This window comes from Schistocerca serialis, chromosome 2, assembly GCF_023864345.2.
Source record: "Schistocerca serialis cubense isolate TAMUIC-IGC-003099 chromosome 2, iqSchSeri2.2, whole genome shotgun sequence".
Lineage (NCBI taxonomy): Eukaryota > Metazoa > Arthropoda > Insecta > Orthoptera > Acrididae > Schistocerca > Schistocerca serialis.
In genome coordinates, this window is record NC_064639.1 from 326,642,047 (window position 1) to 326,669,722 (window position 27,676).

The 27,676-nt window shown below is 40.9% G+C and overlaps 1 protein-coding gene across 1 annotated transcript in view; it reads right to left on the reverse strand.

The window, feature by feature from the left end:
• Positions 1–1,781: 1,781 nt before the first annotated feature.
• The window catches only part of LOC126457138 (uncharacterized), a 288,468-nt gene continuing 262,573 nt past the window's right edge, over positions 1,782–27,676 (reverse strand). The window contains exons 18-20 of the mRNA XM_050093206.1: positions 26,761–26,956; positions 11,763–11,898; positions 1,782–3,034 (exon numbers count right to left, since the gene is read on the reverse strand). Coding sequence (XP_049949163.1) covers positions 2,984–3,034; positions 11,763–11,898; positions 26,761–26,956 — 383 coding nt within the window. The 3' untranslated portion in view covers positions 1,782–2,983. The remainder of the gene's footprint in view (positions 3,035–11,762; positions 11,899–26,760; positions 26,957–27,676) is intronic.

A 27,676-nucleotide genomic window follows, 5' to 3' on the forward strand; every position in this document is an offset into this window, starting at 1 on the left:
CTTTAATTATTTCACTAACACGATCACAAACAAATCTTTTCCCTTCATAATTCAAATGCATTCCATGCTTCGTGTGCAGATTTCGATGCAGCTTGCTTGTATCCAGTACATCGCACTTACTGTATTGAGAACACAGTTTCCTTATTTTAATGTTTGTTTTCCGAATTTCTTTGTTTACACATGAACTATAAATCCGATCATGCCTTTGAGGAAGTGTGGCAACTACTGTGTTTCTGCATTTATTAGCTTGTAAAAAATTCTGTAGCGTTTTCACAAACAACCTCTGCTTCATTTTTTGCCAAATCGTTTGAACCCATTATACAGACGATAAAGTCATTTTCTTGCATTAATTTCGCCTGAGAGTTAATATCTACAACATTTTTACATCCTGCTCCCGGTTTCACTACACTAGTCACTGCTATGTCACGATTTTTCTCACGGAGCATGCTGGATAGCTTCCTCCCATGACTGTCTGTTAGTAATAGTACATTAGGTACTCTTTTTCCCTGATGATCTGTGTTTGTTGTTGACATTATTTGAAAAAAGGCTATTCATTTTCAGTTCACTGACTTCTTCAAGTTCACGATCATTTGGAGAGTCGTTATCACAGTCCCTTGTTTGCAAAACAAGATATTTTTTTTTTTTTTTTTTTCCGAAAATGTGACAGTTTTAGCAGACTTTGTTGTTCTTTTTGTAGTTGGAACACTATTTTTGTACGACACTTTTACCCACTCGGACGATATATTACTTTTGTCTTGCATCACTTCACTTAGTGTTGGCTTCGATCGCAGATCCCAATTTTCTTTCTTGAGTGAGTCAATATCGCTTCTTAAGGAACTGACTATGAATTGTAAGCTAGCAACTCATTCTTTTAGCGTTGTTATTTCAGTGTTACAATTCTTACAAACTCCCTTTCTAACAGCAGAACTATAACTATTTCTCAAGTTAGATTCACACACTTCTACACTCGCGGCCATCTTTTCCTTTTCTCTTACACTGCTATTAGTAGTATAGTTTTAGCCTTTTAGATGATATGATGGATAACTAGGCAATACTGCTTGAAATGGCCTCTAAAGTATTGAATAAAGCTCCCTTTCAGACACAAGATACTTTGATCCTAAAGTTAGCTACATTTTCTCTCAGTTTTCACTGTAATGTGTAATGGAAAACTGTTGTGAGAGTGTTTTTAGGATGGATTTAAATTTATGACCTATATTCATTAAATAAGTTCTCTCTGAATGGTGTGACTTGGATCAGTATTTATCTTAAGAGACACGATTTTATGGAAGGCATTTGGACTGAGAAATAAATCATTGTAAATTCCCTGGTTACGTTTCTCGGCTGATTAGAATAATTTGTCTATAGTTATTGAGCAGATCTGTCTTCTGGAAACATTTACCCTGAAAAAGATCTGTTAAAAATATGGAAACCACAGATGCCCAACAGTGTTGCGGTTATGGTGAAAGCCTTGTCTGTTGTGTGCTATTTTGCCTCCAAGATAGCAGAAATCTTTAATTTTGTTTTGTGGGTGGTCCCAAATCTAATGTTGAATTTGTCACTAATTTCACCTGCACTGCTCCTTATGTATTTATTTGGTTTCTTTCATCCATATTCTATGTTCAGTAGACTGTTAATTCTGAACTTTAAAGCTGTTTGTGGAATACTTAAGTGGATACAGATTATGTTTATATAGAGCCTCCAGGGTGGCAGGGTAGAGATAATGTCTAAGTAGCCCAGAGATCAAGTTCTGCTACTGCAAACATTGGTGTGAGTTCAGCCAATTACATATAAAAAAATTAGTGTTTATTACTAGAAATAACAGGAAATTATTTCTTAAGCTATATACAAATTTTGAACTGAGGTAACCACGATAATATTAGTACTGTATGTACAGTAATTACAGTTCTAACATTTTAATCATGTAAGTCATGAGGAAAGGAACTTTTTTATCACAATAGTAAACAGTTTCTTAGCAAGCATCTGCACTGCCAATGCTTGATGAAATTCTGGACAGTTGTATCACAAATAACTTTCAGTATTCTGCAGAAAGTTTCAAAGTGATACAATCAACATATGAATATCATATTTTGCCAGAATTGTTTGTGATGTTCCTTTTCTACACGGATCCCATAAATCTAGAAATACATTGACATGCAGACAGCCACTGTTCTATGCAATTCTGCACTGAGACTGTTTCAGTAAAAAAATCAGATAATTCTTACGAAACACCTGACAAAAAATAATTGTCATGAAATTACCATACCAAACAACAGAAGAAATTGTTATGAATCTGAAAAAGATCACATAAATGTTAATTTCAGACTCATACATTTCATATTTTCAAATCGTAACAGAGGTCAAAAATGGAAGAAACATTTAACAGAGACATAGATGAGCATTTAAATGCCGGTGGCATCAGCCAGAAATGAAACTTCAAATCTAATGAAAACAATTAGGTTCAGAGCAAAATACTTGAGATTACAATTGTCCAACAAATAAATTTCTCATGATCCTGCTCTCAAATACTGGTCTGTGCGGATACCACTTACGCATGATTTATTGCCAATCCATCATGGAACTCTACTATATTTCCTGTTTTTTTTTCTTATTAATAAACACTTGCTGTATAAGCATGAAAAATTTGTTCTATTCATGTATATACTACAGCCTTTTATCTCTTCAGTGGCAATCAACATTTATGTTTTTTTTTTTTTAAATTTTCACCAAATTTTATAACAATTTTTTACAGGTATAATACAAAAGTTTTTAATGATGAGACAAAAAAATTATAAAAATAGGTGTCTGCAACAACTAGATAAACTAGTCTGCTGAATCACAGCCTTTGTTTAGTTATGTACGTAAATGTCACATGATTGTTTTTCAATAAGTGAAGAAATCGTCATCACATCACAACTTCAAGTGACAAACATCAGCCATGACCCACATGGCAGTATACATGAAACTAAAGTAGTTTCATGGTTGTTCAGTCTCTGTACCAATAATCATCCTCTGGGTTGAAATTCTCAACTTCTTCCTGAAAAATAAAAGTAAATGAAATTGTAATTCAACATTTCATATCTACTATGAAACGAAACTGGAGATAAAGAAACACTGGGTATATTTCACAAACTGTGGCTCATAGTCAACTACACGATTAGAAATTAAGGAGGGAGGAATAAAAATTGTCACAGACAGTCAGAGCTCAGATGACATGAGAAGATATGGAATGACTTAATGATTATATAACACGTAGGCAGCTGACAGACCACAACAAGAAAAATGTAGAGGTACAAAGAACATTGGAAGTGGGAGGGGGGGGGGGGGGGGGGGGAGATGATACAATATATCAATCAGCCTAACATTAAAAACTTGCACCAGTGATATTTTATAAATAATTTGAATTGTCATACAGTGTTGTGCATCATCAACAATGGAGGTTCCAACATCCTTTAATTATCTTAAAACATATATATCACTCCAAACTAAAGATTTGTGTGGTCCTCCTGTCCTAAAATTGCAAATGGTTATGATGACCTTCAGCAAGTCACAAACACTAGTAGTTTGATAATTTAATGATGAGTAACATGAAATGTTTCCACATAACTAGGACATGAAAACCCTTACAGCGTGCACATATAGTGACAAGTTTTCAACAAACGTTCTATGGAAATGGTGTCTGCAGGACCTGTCCTTGCCATACATATTACCTTTGTGAGGAATCTAATGACATTCACTGCTATAAACACTATTAAGAACTCTTTAGTGTTATGTACTGAGTGTATAGAAAAGAAGAACCTTTCGTAAAATCTTCATATATATCATACTTTTTAAACCAGACTAAATAGTAAAAAAATAATTCCTTGTAGTCTCATAAAGATCCCTAACCACACACACATACTCCTGAAATTTTTGATACTGAGTTTATAATAGCTATGAAAAAACTTTTAAGATTTAAAATGAAAAACATGGGGCACATGCAATACATAACTGATGCACAACTAGTTCACCTCCTTACTATTATCTATGCATATGCTCCACATTTTTCCATTTTAAATTTTACTGGTATTCTCATAGCTGTTAAAAATTTTGAACACTGTCTGTCTGGGGGTTAGGAATCTGTATGGAGATACGAAAAAATTATTTTACACTTTTTAGTCTGATTTATGAATGTGGTACACTAAAGATTTATTTTTATTTAGATATTTATTTTCCATGTTTTAGGCTTGTGCGTGTGAAATTCTTCCAATAGATTTTAAACACACTGACGAGTTAAAATTTAAATAAATATATGTATATAATAGAGGGAAACATTCCACGTGGGAAAAATATATCTAAAAAACAAAGATGATGAGACTTACCAAACAAAAGCGCTGGCAGGTCGATAGACACACAAACAAACACAAACATACACACAAAATTCAAGCTTTCGCAACAAACGGTTGCTTCATCAGGAAAGAGGGAAGGAGAGGGAAAGACGAAAGAATTTGGGTTTTAAGGGAGAGGGTAAGGAGTCATTCCAATCCCGGGAGTGGAAAGACTTGCCTTAGGGGGAAAAAAGGACAGGTATACACTCGCACACACACACATACCCATCCACACATATACAGACATTTCCTTCCCTCTTTCCTGACGAAGCAACCATGGGTTACGAAAGCTTGAAATTTTGTGTGTGTGTTTGTGTGTTTTTTTTATTGTGCCTATCTACCAGCACTTTCCCGTTTGGCAAGTCATGGAATCTTCGTACAAAGATGATGTGACTTACCAAACGAAAGTGCTGGCAGGTCGATAGACACACAAACAAACACAAACATACACACAAGATTCAAGCTTTCGCAACCAATGGTTGCTTCATCAGGAAAGAGGGAAAGAGAGGGAAAGACGAAAGGATGTGGATTTTAAGGGAGAGGGTGTTATATCCTAGCCAGTAATGCCACCCGAGCCCGCTGCCAAAAGGTTGGCAGCATCAAAGTCCGGACGCCGTCCGCATAAGCAGCGCCAGCGAGACAGGAAATCGCCGCAAGTCTGCGCGCGCCACCGCTGGCTTCTGGCTTCTTAAGCGCTGGAGTCGCGAGCGCTAGGACAGTTCTGTATTCGCCGCTCAGTTGTATACTCGCCACCGAATTGTGTACTTGCTAGTCAGTTGTGTGTTCATCGCAGCAGAGTTGTTGTTTGTCGTCAGCCGACGCTGACCTAGCCGCTCCGACTCGAATTAGACAGATCTCTGTAGACACGGAGTTCACTACTGTGTTTCCGTATCTTCGTTAATAAAGATAAGTACCGACTTTTATTTAATCAGAGTGTTTGGGTTTTCATCTTTCTGTTCACTGTTCAAGCGGACCGGTCGGCCCGCTATTAAAAGTGTGGCGGTGACTTCGTAAGCCGTTTCTACAGCGAATTGTTTGTCACTACGAACGCCGCCACAAAAGAGGGTAAGGAGTCATTCCAATCCCGGGAACGGAAAGACTTATCTTAGGGGGAAAGAAGGACAGGTATACACTCGCACACACACCCATATCCAACCGCACATGCACAGACACAAGCAGACATTTGTAAAGGCAAAGAGTTTCGGCAGAGATGTCAGTCGAGGCAGAAGTACAGAGGCAAAGATGTTGTTGAAAGACAGGTGAGGTATGAGCAGCGGCAACTTGAAATTAGCGGAGGTTGAGGCCTGGCGGATAACGAGAAGAGAGGATATACTGAAGGCCAAGTTCCCATCTCCGGAGTTCTGACAGGTTGGTGTTAGTGGGAAGTATCCAGATAACCCGGACGGTGTAACACTGTGCCAAGATGTGCTGCCCGTGCACCAAGGCATGTTTAGCCACAGGGTGATCCTCATTACCAACAAACGCTGTCTGCCTGTGTCCATTCATGCGAATGGATAGTTTGTTGCTGGTCATTCCCACATAGAACGCTTCACAGTGTAGGCAGGTCAGTTGGTAAATCACGTGGGTGCTTTCACACGTGGCTCTGCCTTTGATCGTGTACACCTTCCGGGTTACAGGACTGGAGTAGGTGGTGGTGGGAGGGTGCATGGGACAGGTTTTACACCGGGGGGCGGTTACAAGGGTAGGAGCCAGAGGGTAGGGAAGGTGGTTGGGGATTTCATAGGGATGAACTGAGAGGTTGCGAAGGTTAGGTGGACGGCGGAAAGACACTCTTGGTGGAGTGGGGAGGATTTCGTGAAGGATGGATCTCATTTCAGGGCAGGATTTGAGGAAGTCGTATCCCTGCTGGAGAGCCACATTCAGAGTCTGATCCAGTCCCGGAAAGTATCCTGTCACAAGTGGGGCACTTTTGTGGTTCTTCTATGGGAGGTTCTGGGCTTGAGGTGATGAGGAAGTGGCTCTGGTTATTTGCTTCTGTACCAGTTCAGGAGGGTAGTTGCGGGATGCGGAAGCTATTTACAGATTGTTGGTGTAATGGTTCAGGGATTCCGGACTGGAGCAGATTCGTTTGCCACGAAGACCTAGGGGGTAGGGAAGGGACCGTCTGATGTGGAATGGGTGGCAGCTGTCATAATGGAGGTACTGTTGCTTGTTGGTGGGTTTGATGTGGACGGACGTGTGAACCTTTATCTCTCCCCATACATTTTTATTTTCATTTCAGCCTCATGTTACACTTTTCACCTTCTAATACCATGTCACCCTTACAACACCCCCACAACGACCTCATTAAGTTTTATTTACATTCCCTCTGCAAACATGCCTTTGCCCTAGCCAGGTTACGCTCCCATATTTTATTTCCTCAGGCTTGTCTGACATTTGGCATTACCCCCAAAGGCCTCACACTTAAAGTTCCCATCTCTGGCTGCAACCCTTCTTTCCATCAGTCCCTATACCAATTCCAAACTGAACCATCCATTGCCCTCACCCACCTAATCCTTCACCTACACATGAACTCAGCCAACGAACACACCTACTCGCCCCTCTCTCTGCTCAGCCAGCTATGCCCTCTGCACATATACCCCTTGAAACTCATTCTGATACTGGCTGCACAACATGATGTTCGTGCAGTGCATTCTAGATGTCCAATGTTACCACTTTTGTTTTTAACTCCAGTCTCTCCTGAACAGAACAATAAGAAAGCAGGCTAATAGAGCATTGTCATCCATTACTAAGCTATGTTTAAAATTTGAAGTCTTTAGCTCATCAGGAAGTTAGTTTAACATCACTTGCAAAATTTGTACCCAACAGAGGGACAGACAAGAAAGTGACCGAATAAAAATATGGTAGAAACACAGAAATACCACAAAATGCTTCCAAAATATGGCCCCAGCAGCCAGAGACAATGCTCATGTGTGTGTGTGTGTGTGGGGGGGGGGGGGGGGGGGGGGTCTATAATCAGGGAGAAGGCCTTCTGACCAAAAGTTTAGACATTTAGTAGTCTTTTTGTTGTGCCTGTCTGCAACTCAAAATCTCTGCTATATGGTGAGTAGCAATCTGGTTTTTTCATAATATTGTCAAAGATTTAGTTATGTTGTTATAAATGGTCTGTGTATCTACCACTAGCACCACAGATGTCTAGGAGATAGGTAAATTCATAATAAATCTATGTAGAAGAATGGTGAATTGCTAATAAATCTATGTATTATATCTATATAGACAGAAGCCACAGCACCTCTTAATCTGTTTTCTGTCTCATTTATGTAGTGAGGTAATGGTGAATCAAAGCACTTTCCTTCCTTCATACATCCATATCTGTAGATCATGGGAGGTCAATAATGTGGAGCAGTGTCTGGGGGTCCCTGGCACCATATCCAGCACTGAGGCAGCTTGTCATTGAGGAATTATCATACAAATTTGTGCCAGCGTGGTGGAACTCCATTCTGTTGGAATATTAAGTCATCAGAGTTGTCCTCAATTTGCTAGATTTGCAACAAAAAAGGTTCACTTTGGGGTGAGTCTCTTTCACACTCAATAACTGGATGAATATTCTGAAGTCCTCATATCTGCACATTCTGTTGGTTCACTTTGTTACTAACATGAAATGTAGCTTCATCAGTGAAAACTAACCTTGATAAAAATCTTGTCTTCCAGCAGAGCACTGCTGAATCCTTTCCATCATCAACCTGAAGACCCTGCACTAACTGTAGTCTGTATGATTTACAGACCAACACTCAACTTGACATTTGCCGGGCATCACATGAGGAACTTTAAGTTCGCTACTTGTGCAATGAGGTAGACTTTAATAGACTATGCACAAACATCTGCTGAGTACTTTTCACTCTTTCATCAGGCGTGCAAGGTTGACATTGACACTTTATCTTTGACATAAACACCCTTTGTCTTCAAACCGACAATATCAATGACAAATGTTTTTTGACAAAGGACAACCAATCCCAAAATGCTGACAAAACTCATGCTGAACTGTAATCACTGACTCACTACTGCTAACTATGGTGCAAAACACTGTGTTGAGCAGACACCATCTTGCTTCCAGCTGAAGGGGAGATCTCAGGACTCACATCTAGTAGTTATTTTCTGAAACTCTAGGCCACATCTATTCAATCAACACACATTCCCTGTGTCCCCAAGCCCCCTGTTTTGTAATTATTACATTACAAAATGAATGTCATCTTTTAGATACACCCGATATGTATGAATACCCTGGGCCAGGAAGCTAAAGATAATTTTAAAATTAAAACAAATTAAACATGATTCAGACAACAAAATGGTTGTTATGGTGACTATATATTAGAAAAACACAGCTATTATACCTGATATATTAAATATTTTACACAAGTACAGTTAAAATATCTGAAGTCATACTATAACACTAAAATTGGTTAAATTTCCTTAATGGTGCACATTCAGAAGCAATTTGACTACCTCGCTCTTTTTAAAGTCAGCACAACTGGACAGGCTTCTGACCCTCCTTGCTCTCATCCGATGAGTGCAGGCACTAAAATGTGTACACTCCCCTCATTATTGTGTAAATAGTAAGCCTATCGTCAGATGAATTTATATGCATCATTATCACAATATGGAAGATATTTACTTAAAATGCAACATATAGAATGTTAACATCATGTGTATAATCCGCTAAGTGCAATTGTTACATGTGATCCAACTCTGAAAGAGCACAACTGCTGCAGATTTATCATACCATAATTTGTATTGTATCATCAATGGAACACAGCCTTTCTGTCATGCAACATTTCTTAACACCACAGAAACAGAATGAATGAGGATATTGAACCGAACAGAAGTTTGTTTCAAACAATTTATTTTATTTGGCTTCTGATTTTCCTCAATTCCCATGTGCTCTGGTACTCAAGAAAGGAGACTGCTCAACGATATTTTCCAAGTATCTTTCAATTTCTGAACCTTATTTTTCTTCTGGATACAACTGTTCAAACTGCTTGAAGGGCATTTAAGCAACAGATGCAACTCTCAAATCTATAGATAGTCACATGCTCTACGTATCTTCAAGATCACACAAACATTATCACAAATGCAAAAGTCACACCTTGAGTAGGAGGACACTTTAAGATATGGTCCAAGTATAAGTTTCCATGTACTCAGTTAAAACTGTGCTTCTTAGGTAGGAAAGGTAATAATTAACTCCAGAACAGTTCAATAATGTCACATTTCCATACCTACTTCTCCAAAGCTTATCTTTGCTCAGATCCCTCATGGCTGATGCAAAATTCATAACTACTCTGTTGCAAGTTGAAGTACAAGGAAATATGAAAACAGCAAGACACACAGAATTTTACATGTAAATTTTACCGGAAAGAATTGCTGCACTACCAGACGGAAACCAGCACTCACAAATTTCTATGCAGATGATGGTAATAAAGATGTTTCATCCCTGTAGCCAGTCCAAGATCCTCATTTGCTCAAATGCAGTTAACTTACAAAGAAGAGGGGTTGTTGTTGTTGTTGTTGTGGTCTTCAGTCCTGAGACTGGTTTGATGCAGCTCTCCATGCTACTCTATCCTGTGCAAGCTTTTTCATCTCCCAGTACCTACTGCAGCCTACATCCTTCTGAATCTGTTTAGTGTATTCATCTCTTGGTCTCCCTCTACGATTTTTACCCTCCACGCTGCCCTCCAATACTAAATTGGTGATCCCTTGATGCCTCAGAACATGTCCTACCAACCGATCCCTTCTTCTGGTCAAGTTGTGCCACAAACTTCTCTTCTCCCCAATCCTATTCAATATTTCCTCATTAGTTATGTGATATACCCATCTAATCTTCAGCATTCTTCTGTAGCACCACATTTCGAAGCTTCTATTCTCTTCTTGTCCAAACTGTTAATCGTTCATGTTTCACTTCCATACATGGCTACACTCCATACAAATACTTTCAGAAACGACTTCCTGACACTTAAATCTATACTCGATGTTAACAAATTTCTCTTCTTCAGAAACGCTTTCCTTGCCATTGCCAGTCTACATTTTATATCCTCTCTACTTCGACCATCATCAGATATTTTGCTCCCCAAATAGCAAAACTCCTTTACTACTTTAAGTGTCTCATTTCCTAATCTAATTCCCTCAGCATCACCCGACTTAATTAGACTACATTCCATTATCCTTGTGAAGAGGGGTGATAATACAGTATTTCCTTTAGTTACTATCATTCAATTCAGAAATTTTGCTATCTAACTTTCCTCCTCAAAAGCAAACAATGGAAAATTCAGGATGGAATGTAACAATATTACGGAAAGGATAGTTGCTACTCACCACACACACACACACACACACACACACACACACACACACACACACACATTCTGTGGTCATCTGTTTTCGATGAAGGCCTTGTTGGCTGAAAACTCACTCTGTGACAGTCTTTTTGCTGTGCCTATCTGCGACTCAGCATCTCCGCTATAATGAGACTGACAACTTCCCTTTTTGTAAAAGTGTTAATTTCCGTCTTAAAAATTCAACTATCTTCATACCTGAGATTTCTGTATTGGGTTTTCTTACTTGCATCATATGGATCACTTTCTCCATTAGTAAAGCTTCCAAGTTTAAATGAGAATTAACAAGTAGGTTTGGACTAAAAGAAACGTGTATACTAAAAATCATTATAATTTGTTGTGTGTGTGTGTGTGCAAACTTAATCAGTTCTATCAAGAAAACTTACCTTGAGAGAGAGAGAGAGAGAGAGAGAGAGAGAGAGAGAGAGAGAGAGAGGGGGGGGGGGAGGGGGGAGAGTTGAGGAGGGAGGGGGGAGAGGGGGGAGGGACAGTAGGGACAAAACAGGAGAGGGGGAGGGACAGTAGGGACAGAACAGGAGAGGGGGGAGGGACAGAACAGGAGAGGGGAGGGAAGAGGGGGGAGGGACAGTAGGGACAGAACAGGAGAGGGGGGGAGGGACAGTAGGGACAGAACAGGAGAGGGGGGGGAGGGACAGTAGGGACAGAACAGGAGAGGGGGGGGAGGGACAGTAGGGACAGAACAGGAGAGGGGGGGGAGGGACAGTAGGGACAGAACAGGAGAGGGGGGGGAGATACAGTAGGGACAGAACAGGAGAGGGGGGGGGGGGACAGTAGGGACAGAACAGGAGAGGGGGGAGGGACAGAACAAGAGAGGGGGGAGGGACAGTAGGGACAGAACAGGAGAGGGGAGGAGGGAGAGGGGGAGGGGGAGAGAGAAACGACCCAAGACACACACACACACACACACACACACACACACACCACCTTCTAGCCAGTAGTACTATCGATTTCTAAACTTTATTAGAATAGTTACAAGTAAAGCTTTTCGTAAAGTATAAGAATAAATACAATGATTTGTATTTATACCTACCATCAGACCAGAAAAAATGGATACATCTGATATCTTTAAAGCTTTAAGTAGATCTGTCGCTGACCTCAAAGGAACCAAGTGAAGCACATCATGTATCTGGCCATTTGGCTTTCTGCTCTTGGTATTTAAGTCACAGCTGGAAAAATTAGTAATGTAATGTTATCTGGTCTCCCACTACAATAAGCTATAAAAAACTTGTAACACAAGCTATTAAAACACACTAAATAGAACTTTGGGAATTGCAAACAGGCTTTATTGATACTAAGTGAAAAGAATAGCAAAAATACTGAGTCATATTATTGCTAACAACAAATTTAATGTTACTTCTCCAAATTAAAGTGATAAAAGACTTCTCTATCCAAGACTAAGCAGAGAAATATGTATTACTCTAAATCACATAAAACTGGACTAACCAACCAATTGATCTGGTAGGCTGACCCCCACCCACCATAACCACCTACCGTCAGTGTCACATCTGTGCTTGTGAAGTCTGTGGTAGCCTTGCCCAAGTAAAAGCCATTCCACGTGGCTTTTCACTATCTACGAAGTACTGTATACCTTTTTTTAAGATAGCATCCCTAGTAAATCAAGTGGTAATGCCAACTGTCTGTAACTACACTAACAGTGGCAACGAAAAGTGGATATATTCTGAACTTTTGATGTTCAGATTTCTCAGCCTTATGGGCCAAAAGCTCACTTTGTCACAGTCTTTTTGTTGTGCCTATCTGCGACTCAGCATCTCTGCTATATGGTGAGTAGCAACTATCCTTTCCATAATACTGTTAGATATTGTTGTAGATTTGTGACATCTGGGGTGTGAACACATCTGTTATGAACAAGAACTAATGAAGAATGCTAAATACTCGAACCTGACAAAATTTTGTCTATATTATGGAACTTCAGATCTTCTCAGACGGAGGGAGATAATTTAATTTCTGTGTTATATAGCCTGTTTCATACCTGTGGTAGTCAAAGATATTCCAACATATAGGTAACCCATGAAACTTTCTTATCTACTGTGATATATGAGTGACTACAGATCTTTTCAATGAAATAATGCAATTATTTTAAAGGCCAGGTCATCAATAGCTGGCCGTATCACCTTGACAAAATCAAGTTGTGACCATGAAACTGGGTGGGATGGTGTTAACCCTTCTCCACATATTCGCCCTGCAATGCAACACATTTTTCTCAGTGATAATAACTTGGCAGAGACCTTGCTTTTAAAAGTTTGCATGCTCGCTGTTCAGGAAACATTCCACAGAAATCACATTACTGCTATTCTGGGGATGCTTGCCACCCACTGGTTTCAGCATTCAAAGAAAGACAATTTAGGGGAGTGATAATATTTGACTCCACAATGAAACAGTATGTGAGACAGTGTCCTGTGCAGTATGAACTTCGGCTTCAAGGCAGTCACAACACAAAATTAGCATCATCTTGCCCAATAACGATTGGATTTTCGCTTTTTTTTTTGCCAGTACTGGATCCATGTTTCCACCACTTGCTTTGCTACCTTGTCTTAGTGTCCTTGTGATAAATCTAGTAGGCTTTCTGAATGGGTGTGAGCAGTCATGTAAACCAGTATTCGAGGATCTCTATCGTGTAAAATACTGAAAACTGACCTGTGACTGATTTTTAACTTTTTCCAGTGTCACCCCAATTCTAATATGTTGATCTTAGAGCATAAGAGCCTCTATTTCTCTTGCGATTGCCGGTTCTTCACAGAGTGATAGCCTGTTACTTTGTTAATCACCATTCAGTTTTATTTGACCATGTTAGAAGTGCTTGCCCCCCCCCCCCCCCCCTCCCCCACATGTATCATTGAGCTTTTCACTTGCTACAAACCAGCATGGATTGTTGCAACACTGTCATCCTTCAAATGCAGAGAACTAGTTACCAACTGAGACTCCACTTTATCAGTCATTTTGTTCTGGATTCTCTAGCGGTATGCTACAGTACTGTGGTGCAAGGGTTCCGAAGTGTACAGTGTGTACAATATTACTTGGGCCCCAGCTACGCCAACAGCATGGAAGGGGAGGGGCCAACAGTAACGGTGGAGGCTGCTGCAGGAGAGGTGTAAATTTGTACATTACAGCTCTTTGAGAAAGAAAGAGAGAGAGAGAGAGAGAGAGAGAGAGAGAGAGAGAGAGAGAGAGAGAGAGAGAGAGAGGGGGGGGGGGGTAGTAAAAAAAAATCCTCTGCAGTGTTGCCCAAAGGACCGTGGGATGATGATAGGCCGTCATGTCCTCCTCTGTTGCATGGCATCATTTGATTTGGATGTGGTACGGATGGGCCATGGGGTCAGCACACAACTCTCCCGACAATTTCGAAAACTGTTCCCTGTGAATTTTCCACTGCTCAATGTAGTGTTTGAAGTTATCATCAAAAAACACTTGACAAGCATAAGGTTCTTGGGCACCATTTCTTAACAAACGTTCTTTCTGTCCAAATCTTCAAGTAAAACCTGTTGAACCGTTCCTTTTTTGATTTTTACAATATCAGCAACCACACGTATACAATTGTCTTTCCAGATTAAATCTCCAATTTTTTCAATGATTCCATCTATTGTTGACACTGGGCGTCACCATAAATGTAATTCACGTTCAATCTCTATTTCCTCACTCTTTGAACTGCTTAAACCACTTAAAAACCAGAGGGTATGGAAGACATTCATCACCATATCTTGTTTCAATATAGAATGGGCCTTTGTGGCAGTCTTTCCAAGTTTAACACAAATTTCACATTAATCTGTTGCTCTTTCAATTTTTTTTCTTCAATGGACAGTTGGTACATGGTCTGGAACAAACGAACGTAAGCAGGCGAATGGGTAGTGGGAATTGAGAGAGAGGCCTCATTACACGGCAGTGTAGCGTTTGCGTCAGGCCCACGCTGTTTGTCTGTTAATACAAGGCGCGCAACTTTGCTTCCGCTGTTTGCCGATAGGTGGCGACAATGATAAGTAGCAGTCGAAAGAAACAGATTGCATACATCAGGCAATTAGCTTGGACCTCAGTTGACATAACCTAATTCAAACATTAGTTGATTTGTGTCTGCATCATAAAGTTGTTCTTGATTGAAAACGTCAGTTTACAGGCCTAATTCTTGTCATTTGCGGGAGGTGTTACTGTTTTGTTTCAATATGAAGAAAACAGCGGCTGAGTCTCATCGAATGCTCTCAAGTATACATATGGTAAGGACGCTATTAGTGAGAGAACCTGTCGTGAGTGGTTTCAACACTACAAGAATGGTGATTTTAATGTTGTAGACCGGCACAGTGGTGGAAGGAGAATGTTTTCGAAGATGCAGAATTGGAGACATTGCTGAGTGAAGACTCGTGTCAAACTCAAGAAGAATTAGAACGATTAGTGGGAGTGACACAGCAAGCCATTTCAAAATGTCTCAAGGCTATGGGCATGATTTGGAAAGAAGGCACTTGGGTCCCATGCGAGCTGAAACCAAGAGACGTTGAACAGCACGTGTGTGTTTGTGAACAGTTGCTTCAGAGGCAAAAATGGAAGGGATTTCTGCATCGCTTTGTGACCGGGGATGAAAAATGGTTTCATTACGATAACCCTAAACGCAAAAAATAATGGGAATATACCAGCCATGCTTCGACATCAATGGCCAAACCGAACATTCACAGCTCTGCATTTGGTGGGACCAGCTCGGCGTCGTGTACTATGAGGTGTTAAAACCAAGTGAAACAATCACAGGTGCTCATTATCGAATGCAATTAATGCATATGAGCAGAGCATTAGAAGAGAAATGGCTGCAATACAGCGAGAGACATGATAAAGTGATTTCGCAGCATGACAACGCTTGACCCCACGTTGCAAAAGAGGTCAAAATGTACTTGGAAACATTAAAATGGGAAGTCCTAGACCACCCGCCATATTCTCCAGACATTGCTCCCTCTGACTATCATCTGTTTATATCAACGGCGCATGGCCTGGCTAACCAACACTTCCGATCTTACGAAGAATTTACAAATTGGATCGATTTGTGGATTGCTTCAAAAGATGAACAATTTTCTCGACGCGGGATTCATACACTGCTCAAAAGATGGGAGAAAGTAGTGGCCACTGATGGAAAATACTTTGAATGATACATGTGTAGCCAATTTGTTTCATTAAAGCCTCAAATGTTGGGGGTGGGGGGGAGCAAAGTTGTACACCTTGTTGATGGTCTGATTATTTTTTAACCAGCCAAAGCTTTTAGCTTGTTTTTGAAAAGCATTTAATTTAGTACCCATTTAGCTCTATTAAATGTAATATATTTATTTGGAATATCTAGATTTTTGATAGCTAGAACAAACAGAAAAATTACATTTAGGAGAAGAATATACACAAAATGAAGTGCTGATGTCTTTGCAAGATTAGGTAACAACGCAACAAGTGCTTCTAGAAACAACATTAGTCCCATCAACGAGAATGTTTCTACTGTTTACATGGTAATAGAGTGGTAAATAATATAGATTGGGCAATAATTTTAGTACAAATAAACAAGCAAATAAAATTAATTTCTCTATAGCGGACTGTTTCGAGGCACACAAAAACATGTAACAGAAAACAGTACTCACACTAGCGTTCTTGGAGTAAAAGCGCACACACGCGAGTGCGCACGCACGCACACTCGCGCACAAAATAAATAATCTCCCGTAGTAGTGGTAAGACTGATTAATGAATGCAGGTACCTTGGCAGATGGAGGCAGCGGAGAGAGGGGTAGGGGGGTGGGGGCGCACAAGGATGCAGGAGGCAAGGAGAGGGTAGTTTGAGGCAGGTCTTTTGATAGATGACTCAGTGACTGCACAACACAAAAGCTCAAAGGGGAGAGATATGAGAGGTAGAAAGAGGAAGAGGGGGGAGTGAGAGGAAGGTCGTGATGAGAGGGAGACACGGGGAGGAGAGGAGAGAGAAAGGGAGAGGGAGAATGGGAGTGGGGGAGAGGGGGGGGAGGGAGGGAGAGAGAGAGAGAGAGAGAGAGGGGGAGAGAGAGAGAGAGAGAGAGAGAGAGAGAGAGAGAGAAGGTATTGGGTGGGAGGGGGAGGGGAACGGGGAGGAACAGTGGTGGGTACACACTTGGATGGGCAAGGAGTGGGGGAGTGAAGTAGACAAAAGAGAGGAGGGGAAAGATAACGTAAGGCAATGGGAAACAGGCTAGTGGAACTTTCAGCCAGGGGAACTGCGAGAATGTAGGATATGCTGGAGGGACAATTCCCATAGTTCAGAGAAATGTGTAATGAAGAAGTGTTACGGTGCGGTGGATGGTTAAGTCTGAAGTTTGCAAAGGTTTGACTGTAGCCATTCATTCACGTGGGTAGAAAGTTGGTTACCTATCACAGTCACACAGAATGCTGTACAGAAGCGCAGCGTAGTTGAGATACACTACCATATATGGAAATTGTAACACCAGGAAGGAAACACATGAATTCAATTAATTTAATGCCGCAAGTTAGATACGTGACAAGTAACAAAAATAATAACCTTTTCAAACCTGCACATCCTTTGAGCCCTCCTATTCAGTATGACGTGTGGCCGCCATGCGCTGCAATTAGAGCTGCTATATGCCATGGCATTGAATCAATAAGGTTCTAAATAGGTTCCTGAAGGATTTCCCTCCACGCAACTTGTATCCAAACTCACATGACACCAGTTAAGGAGGACTGTAATGCACCACGTGCCGACTAACCCTATCCCAGACATGTTCGATGGGCAACATGTCTGGCAATCGTGCAGGCCAGGGAAGCAATGGTACCTGTCGCTCATTGAAGAAGGCCTGTACATCCTCGCAATATGTGGCCGGGCATTGTCCTGTTGAAATGTGGCCTGTGGAGATGCCTGACACAGGGGAAGTACCTCAGGCTCCACAACCTCTTTCAGGTACCAGTTGCTGTTCAAAGTGCCTGCAATACGTATGAGGTGAGATTGGTTGTTGTAACCAATGGCACTGCAAACCATCACACCTGGTGTTTGTCCGCTGTCACTCCACAATGCAGCTCTATGAGGTGAGATTGGTTGTTGTAACCAATGGCACTGCAAACCATCACACCTGGTGTTTGTCCGCTGTCACTCCACAATGCAGCTCTCCAGGTTGCGTTCACCATGGTACCAGTGGACATGTATGTGGCCATCACTGTAGGACATGTTGAAGTGGCACTCATCCGAAAAGATTATATGTTGCCACTCGGCACCCCAGTGACAGTGTTCATGTGCACATTGCAGTCAGAGGAGCTTGTGGTTTCTGGACAATGGAAGCCGAGGTAACGGCATGCATGCAACCAGTCCAACCTGCAGAAGACTGTGACAAACCGTTGATGCAGACAAGTTCATACCTGTTGCAGTGCTCCAGTGACGAGCCAACACTGTGGATGATGCTGTACGGTCCATAATGGCCATGCAGACAAGATTATGGTCATCCCGTAGTGTGGTCATGTTCCATGGTCCAGTTCCCTCTTGTCACTGCCTATGACCTTCCTCTATCCACTGCTTCCACACACGCATCACTGTCATAGCAGCATATCCTGTGCAAGCCGAAATGTCGTGGTATGACAACCCCACTTCCTGGAGAGTGACCATTCTGCCCCGTTCGAACTTGCTTACATGCTGATATGGCTCCTTTTGACGTTGACGAGGCATTCTGGCACTCACTGTATTGTTTCCACCTTGTGTAACAGCTCTGCACCAACTACACTAGGTGCAACACTGACCCTGTCGGACTGACACGAGGGGCCTCTGATCAGCCTACATGCAACCCATCTCACTGCAAAATGTATCACGTACTGCTTGCACACTCGTCGCCACTTCCACCAAGTTTGGCGCTATTCAGATAATTCTTTCTCTGTGTTGAACTTTTCACAAACGGCAGTGTATAACACTTGTACTTTCACACGTGGTGTTGCCTTCTTTTGTGACTGGACTGTAGTAGGAGGTAGTGGGTGGGTGTATGGGACAGGTCTTCCATATGGGTTGACAACAAGAGAATAACCTGTCGGTTGCATTACTGGGAGCAGTATTGGTGTAGGGGCAGACGAGGATATTTTGTATGTTACATGGGCGGCAGATCACAACTTTGGCTGATGGAAGTAGGATATATCTGTCATCTGTATCAGAGGAGTGCTAGTAGGTGGCTGGTTAACATGGCTCATGGTGTCAGAGGTAGAGATGGCACGGGACATTTTTTTCTGGATGAACTAGATAGGATATTGGCTGTCAATAGAAGCTCTTGTCAGGCTCTTGGGACATTTTGACAATTCCTGCTTTCAACCACAGATGCAGCATCTGTGGACAGTGAGGCTGTAAAGGAGAGCCTTTTAGATATGGAACAGGTGACAGCTGCCAAAGTTGAAGTACTCTTAGTGGTTGGTGCACTTGATCTGAACAGACACATGTGGTCTGTTGAGAGATGGAGATCAACATCTAGGATAATGGCTGGTTGAGTTGAGAAAGACAGTTCTTGTCCCATTACCATTAGGCTCCTTGTTGGTCACCGCAGATGTGGTGTCCTTATACACTAAACCCCCCCCCCCCCCCTTTTCTAACATCCTCCTGATACAAAACCCAGAACCTCTTTCCTAATCCTCCTAGCCAATTGCATCCTGACCCACTATTATTCCAGTTTTGAAGGCCAAACCTATAAATAAATCTGTGGTGCTGTCATGGCACTTGCAGGGCACCATCCTATGCCAACTTATTTATGGGCCACCTAGGTCTAGAGGAGTCCTTCCCATCTAGTCAGCACCTAAAACCCTTGTCTTGTTAACATGCAGTGATAAGATTTTTATGATCTGTATTCCTCCATAACCTCAACACCTACTCCCAAATGTTCTTCACCAGATCCTTATAAATCATCGAGGCATCTACCTAGATGTCCATGAACAACTCTCAGATGGTTCCACAAATACGTCTTGTTACATGGGAGTTTACACCCAGTCTGTCATGTAACCTATTTTTAAAACATTCAGATGCCTCAGTCACTACCGAATACAATGCAGGCCTGGAAGGAGGATCTAAAAAACTTCTACAGCAATTCTAATCAATGTACAATGACAATCCTTTCTCAGAAAACAGTAATCAAGCAAGTGAAGAGATTGTACAAGAAGTGTCAACAGCTTGAACTGAAAGAGGCCTAAACTGGTAACAAATCCTGACATACCGGTGAGCATCGAAGTTAGTAAAAAGTCTCCACAACAATCCTAGGACTCCAGCATCTGATCTAACTGGAGTAGCTCCCAAAAGGTTAGCTCACCGCCTTGTATTAAAAGAGGAAATACTACGTAAAAAAAAAAATTATTAATCCTACATGAGTACTTTAGTGGCTGCCCTCGACACTTCATTCAGTGATGAAGAGTTAAGAAGAATGCTTCACTAAACGAATCAAAACAAAGCTACTAGCTGCACTGAACAAATAAAGCATTCTGAGCTGGCAGCCCTAAAATGAATAGTTTTATCACTACCATTCACATTCTGAGAGTCTGGAGGTGTTAGTCATCCTAAATACCAGGAAAGAATCTACAGAGCCACAAAACTTCGGCCTGTGTCACTTCTGTGTCGTCTGTACAAGGCACTTGAAAGAATAGTTCTTGACAGAATTTTTAGCACAAGAAAGACCAATATCATACCAGAACAAGCAGGATTTATGCCTAGTCAGTCATGTTGTGGCCAAATACTGAATCTAACCCAACACAAAGAAGACAGCTTCGAACAAAGCAAATAATTCAAATCACTTTTGCAGATCTCTTGGCTGCCTATGATAATGTCAATCACCAACAGTTGCTTGTTAAATTTTGTAACATGACTAAGGATTCGGAACGACAAAATTAGTAGCACGTATCCTTTAAAATAAATGTTTATATTGACACTACAGGGAAGGAACAGCGGCTGGAGAATGCAAAAGAATGCCCTACTCCAATGCAGAGTCATGTTACCAATTTTAATAACATTTACACAAACGACCAGCCTGTAAACAGTGAGACGTCTACACGATTACTCTGTATCCACAATTAAGTGTCTGGCAGAGGGTTCAATGAACCACCTTCACACTGTCTCTCGACCGTTACACTCTTGAATGGCACGCGGTAAAAATAAGCACTTAAATTTTTCTGTATGAGCCCTAATTTCTCTTATTTGATCATGATGATTATTTTTCCCTATGCAGTTGGGTTCAAATATAATGTTTCTGCAACTGGAGGAGAAAACTGCTGATTGAAATTACACAAGAAGATCCCATTGCAACAAAAAACACCTTTGTTTTAATGATTGCCACTCCAATTCACGTATCATGTCTGTGGCACTATCTCCCCTATTTCGCGATAATACAAACTGCCCTTCTTTGAACTTTTTTGATTTCATCTGTCACTCCCACCTGATGTGGATCCCACACCGCACAGCAATACCCCAGAATAGGATGGGCAAGTGTGGTGTAAGCTGTCTATCTAGTAGACCTGTTGCACCTTTTACGTGTTCTGCCAATGAATTGCAGTCTTTGTTTTGCTCTACCCACAACATTATCTATGTGATCATTCCAATTTAGGTTATTTGTAATTGTAATCCCTAAGTATTTAGTTGAATCATCGCGTAATCGTGTAATTAAAATTTAGCAAATTTCTTTTCATAATCATGTGAATAACTTCATACTTTTCTTTATTCAGGGTAAATTGCCACTTTTCGCACCACACACATATCTTACCTAAATCATTTTGCGATTCGTTTTGGTCATCTGATGACTTTCAAGATGGTAAATGACGGCATCATCTGCAAACAATCTAAGAGGGCTTCTCAGATTGTCTCCTATGTCATTAACATAGATCAGGAACAATAGAGGGCCTATAACACTTCCTTGGGGAATGCTGGATATTATTTCTGTTTTACTCTATGACTTTCCATCAATTACTACGAACTATGGCCCTTCTGATACCAAATCATGAATCCAGTCGCACAACTGAGGTGATATTTCATGAACACGCAGTATGGTTATAAAATGCTTGATTGGAACGGTGTCAAAAGCCTTCTGGAAATCTAAAAATGTGGAATCAATTTGACATCCCCTGTCAATAGCACTCTTTATTTCATGAGTATAAAGAACTGTTGTGTTTCACAGGAAAAATATTTTCTGAATCCGTGCTGACTATGTGTCAATAAATCATTTTCTTTGAGATAATTCATAATGTTTGAACACAGTATGTTATAAAACCCTACTGCAAATAGACATTAGTGACATAGGCCTGTAATTCAGCACATTACTCCTATTTCCCTTTTTGGGTATTGGTGTGACTTGAGCAATTTTTCAGTCTTTAGGTGCGGATCTTTCTGCGAGCGAGCAGTTATATACAACTGCAAAATACGGAGCTGTTGTATAGCTTACTCTGAAAGGAACCTGACTGGTATACAATCTGGACTGGAGGCCTTGCCTTTATTAAGTGATTTAAGCTGCTTTGCTACAATGAGGATATTTTCTTCTATGTTTCTCATCTTGGCAGTTGTTCTTGATTGGAATTCAGGAATATTTACTACTTCTTCTTTCATGAAGGAGTTTCGGAAAAACGAGACAGTTTATATATGACAATTACTACCATGGCTGCATAAGGAAAATCGCATGAGGAACTGGAAGGGAAATTAATGTGGACTCTCAAAGACTTAGCTGTCTACTGTAAAGAAAACTTCCTCAATCCAAATCCCTGTAAAACTTAGGTGTGTGCCTTCCATCTTAAAATAAATGTCTGGTGCTGAAAACTGTCTCTGAGCAGGTATGGTGTGTAGGACAGGGCAGACTGTGTGTAAACACACACACACACACACACACACACACACACACAAAAAAAACAACAACCACCCTTTCTGGCTGGGTAATATCTGAACTGAAGGCTAAGTGAAAACAAAGAGCTTCACACTAAGGAACAAGCCATTGGACATTACCGTGCCACACAGGAATGTTCATTTAAGTCTGACTAAGGGGTTCTGTGACTGACTCACAGTTATTACTTCTATAGAAAGCGTGATTTCCCATGTGTGCCTACAGGTAAGGCTTTCGGTTGACTATTACTGGAAATGCGTCATGTAGTGGTGGAGATTTTCTGCCTTCTTTCCCATGCCATGCCATTACTGGTTAACAACCACAAAATCCACGAGAGTAAGAAACTATCGAACTTGTTTATAAAATTATTAATGGTCAGAGCTCAGAACGTCTGCTGCAATTGGCCAGCAAGCTTCTGATACTGGCAGGACCAACTAAGTTGTTTCAGAGAAGCCATCAAGTACACACTTCACTCCAGATAGGCACAAAAGATATTCTGAGAGATATGTCTACAACTAATGGAAAAGTACTGAGGCCGAGCCATCTTCAACACTAGCACCTTTTACGAGTAGTAAGCATGTGCAGTCGATGCAGCTACCAAAGCAAGGAAATGTAAAGCTAGCTAATTTCCACCGGGGTTTCATTGCACAGATTTAACATTCACAGACAGCTAGTAGGCACATCAGGTGGTTTGGGCAAAAGTATTGGTGTTCTTTCTTGCTTCTGGGGGAACTGTCTTCAAATCACTAACCATTTTAACAGTCACTGGCCATACCCCAAATATAGTTTCATATTACGTCCACCTGCCTATGCCAAGGCTATAATTCATATTTGCAGGCTGTTGTCCACTTATTAAATATTTATATGCTTGATTCAGTGGGTAAATCATTTTGACTGATTTCTTATGTCAAAACACCAGACTGTTATAGTGATGGTTAGTTTCCTTTTGTAGTTTGACAAGTACCTTCATTAATAAATCAGTGTAAAATATGGTACCCATACTTTCATGCTTAATTGGGCCATCCCCAATATGTTATCCACTGCATGAGACTGTTTCTATTAAATATGCATAATCTTATGGGAGCCTCTCTTCCCTGTATGTTACCAGGGATTGGATCTGTAGCATCTTACGGGCATGTTTAACAGTTCAAGTGACACCTAACATATGAATCTGTTGACCTCCAACATGATTTCCAAAGCCTGGAACCCTACAATTTTTGTAGCCAGTTTTCAGATCAACAAATGTGATTTTGTCAGTCATTTGCCAGGATTCCATGAGTACTCGCAGTCTCTCTTTCTTGTGACTCTATAAAAGGGTGAGTATTTGAATCACTTGCTTACTGATCACATTTAACCTGGGAAAGTATAGACGATCACAACTGTTACTGCACAAGTCAAGTAAAGGCATGGATTTGGGGAATTCCTGAAAATTTTGCACAGCTATGGCTGAAGGGTAGTAGTTAAGGGACCGATTGTCACACCAGATGGCAGGTGTGGGCAATATTAATATTTAGCAAACAATTCTGTGAGGCAGGTTAATGATGCCACTCACAGATGAGAAGGCATGGCCCAGCAGGCACTGTTTACAGCTGTGAAGTGATCAGGGCAGCACAGGGCACTGATGTGCTTTGAAGAACCCATACGTTGCAGTTACAACAGTGCCTCCTAACCTGTATGTAAGAATGAAGTGGGCTGAGGAAAGTTGGCATTGTAATTATTAAGGAGCACTCCACTTATCCCCTCTACAGGAATGATGTCAGAGGCATAGAGAAAAGACAGATAAATACGCGAGCCCAGAGGCTCAAATGGGAGCAATAATGTTGCCATTCTGTCAACATCTAGAACCAGAGCAATGGGTGGACTGAGTTCAATAAAAACTGCACTGTAGAATACACTATAAGCAGGCCTTTTTGGCGGGGTAAGATCTGAAGGCCAGGTGAAAACACAGAGCTTCAGACTGTGGGTCCAACTATTGATGGTGTCGTGCCACACAGGAATGTTCGTTTAAATCTGAGTAAGGGGTCCTGTGATTGGTTCAAAGTAATTATTTCGATAGGAGGTGCAATTTCCTCACAAGTGCCTATGTGCGAGTTTTTTAGCTGACTGGGGCTGAAAATCTGTTATGAAGTGTGTGAGATTTTCTGCCTTCCTTCCTGTATCACACTATTATTTGTTAACAAAACCTTGACGAAATCTGCAAAAATAGGAAGCTGTTTAACTTCTAGTTATTGATTGGACTGTGCAAAGTCTGCTACTATCAGCCAGTGAGACATCACAGAGTATATTTGCTTCAGGGACGCCGTCAAGAACACTTCTCAGTTTAGGCAGCAACAGAAGACATTCACATAGAGACATGTCTCCGACTCAGAGCAAAGTAAAGAGGCCAAACTGGACTCAGAATTTCCAGTCGCTACTGCACGAGGCGTGGGGAACATGTAGCTAGTTCATTTATACCAGAGTTCCATTGCACAGATTTCACATTCACAGCGAGCTATTTTCAACCATTACATGCTTTGGCCAAAGTATTGGTGTTCACTCTTGCTTTTCTGGAGACCTGCCTTCAAATGACAGACTATTTTCATAGTCACTAGCCATGTCCATGAGAAGTTCATATTACGCTTTTATATGTACACCCACGTGTGCAAAGGCTATATAGCTCGTCTTTCTAATCTCTTGACCACTTATCAAATGTTTATACGCTTGATTCAATGGGTAAATCATTCTGGTTGATGTCTTATGTCAATAAACCAAATTGTTACCTGCTTCTCACCAGGCATCAGATCTATAGCATCGTAGGGTTTGCCAACAGTGACTCACTCTGACATCTATCACCTGCTCCATGTCAAGAAGTCTCTTCCTCACAGCCTTGCCACTAGTGGATGCCACATCTGCAGTGGAAAGCAGTTGTTGAAATGTGATGAAAACCTTACCAGGGCCTCTACTGACACACAATCTGCTATCCAATTCATCCATAAACAGATCTCCCATGCCACCACCTACTCTGACACCAGTAACCCTCTTAACCAGCCAACATGCCTCTGATCACCCAGTATCACCCTGGTCTTGAAAAGCTCAACCACATCCTTCGCCAGGGTTTGGATTACTCATCATCGTGGCCAGACATGAGAGATATCCTCCTACCCAAAATTGGACCCACATTAAAGTAGTGTCCCCATCACCTATCCAACCTACAGAATATCCTTGTCCACCCCTATTTCAATCCTGCACCTCATGGGTCATTCCCTTGTGGTCAACCCAGATGCCGTAAGTGTCGTCCCCCCCCCCCCCCCCCCCCCACCATCTCCTATTGTAATCCAGACACAATACACGGCAGCGCCATGTGTGAAAGCAGATGTGTTATATTTGAACTATGCTGTACTTTTGTACGAAATTCTGTGTGGGCATGACAAGTAATCAACGGTCTACTTGTACAAATGGCCACAACCAAACTGTGGCAAACATCAGACTTATCCAACTAGTTGTCAAAATGCTGCATACCACAACACTAATTAATGCAACAGCTTCTTCACTACTTGGGCCACTTGGATATTCTCTTCCAGTACAAGTTTCTCTGAACTATGTAGGTGTTAACTGTTTCTCTGCATATCCTACACTTTCTCAGCCCCCAGCTGAAACTTGCACTAACCTGTTTCCCATTGCCTTACGTTATCTTTCTCCTCCTCTCTTTTGTCTACATCACTCCCCAACTCCTTCCCTGTCCAGGTGTGTAGTGGCTTCTTACACCACTCTTTCTCCCACCTCCCCATGTGGGCATTCTCTCTCTATATGTTTGGGTATTTGTGTGAATTTGTGCACTTTTACTATAAAAAGAGCAAGAGCTCCAAGATAGTATGAATACTGTTTCCCATGACATGTTTTTGTGCTGCACACAGCAGTCTGCTATGGGTGAGTGGTTGCCTTATTTTTCCATCCAGGAATTTCCATTAGTGTTTTAAAATTAAATTCAGCAAGTAAAATACAGTGCTTAATGTAAAATTTCTGAAACAATGTTAAATATCAAGATCAACAATGACTACCAAACTAGAGATATTGTATTTCTACTAAAAAATATTTCAGAAAATGTGGTTCTGTTATGTATGGATTATATATACATTCCTTGGGATAGAAATAATGCAGTTTTCAAATGAGAATTACTTACAAAGCCATGAACATAATTTATAAAAGACAGTACTTCTAAAAACTTACTTGTCCAGCATCTGAAACATTTCAAAGTTATCTGTTCTATTTACTTCAACGAATGGTAGAGTCATGCCAGTAGTATCGAGAATTTTTAATAAGACATGTCTTCCACTAAATTTAGAAAAACTTCTAACAAATTCATCTGTACAGAAATAAGCTTGTTCATTGTAGTTTATAAGATTTAGTACTCTTCCAGATATCACTGAAACACAAAGGGCATAGAATGTTAACAGTTGAGATGATGTACATATATTATTATCGCGCATGCTAATTATTCATTAGAAACATTTAAAACACAGAAATGTTCACTTTATATAAAAATATTGGTCATGATTATGCGGAACATGCAAGCTGAAGTTGATGAATCTCAGGTTTGGGACAAGTTATATAAGAATGTTGTCTTTCACGGCCAATGTCGATGAAGTAAAAAGTTCTTGAGATTTGGTACCACACAATTCCATCCCAAATTTTTGGACCTGACGTTTCAGCTTTCTTATTGTGGTCTCCTCCAAGGAAATAACTGAACACTGTTGAAGTTTCTCAAACTTAAATAGAGTATTTAGTGAATTTGTTGGTGTAAATATTTATGACTAACTATTCAATTACATTTCCACAACTGGAGGAAGCATTTAGTGGCATTCCATTAGCTGGGAGGAAGGGGGGTGGGGTGAGTGCAAGTGATGGCTGATCATATTTGCATAGGGTTTTTAGCAATTTCAACTGTCTGTATGACTTTTTGTTAGATATTTGTGGTGATTTAGCTAAAATAAGGACATTAGGAAAAAAATCTGTATCTTGAATGAAGAGTTGCTTGAGCCACACGTAGTGCTCGTCATCTTTTACCATTCTTTACCTGTACAACATGTCTCCCCCTTGAATATTTTATCACACTTGGGCTTAATTCTGTCTACTGCAACAGTCT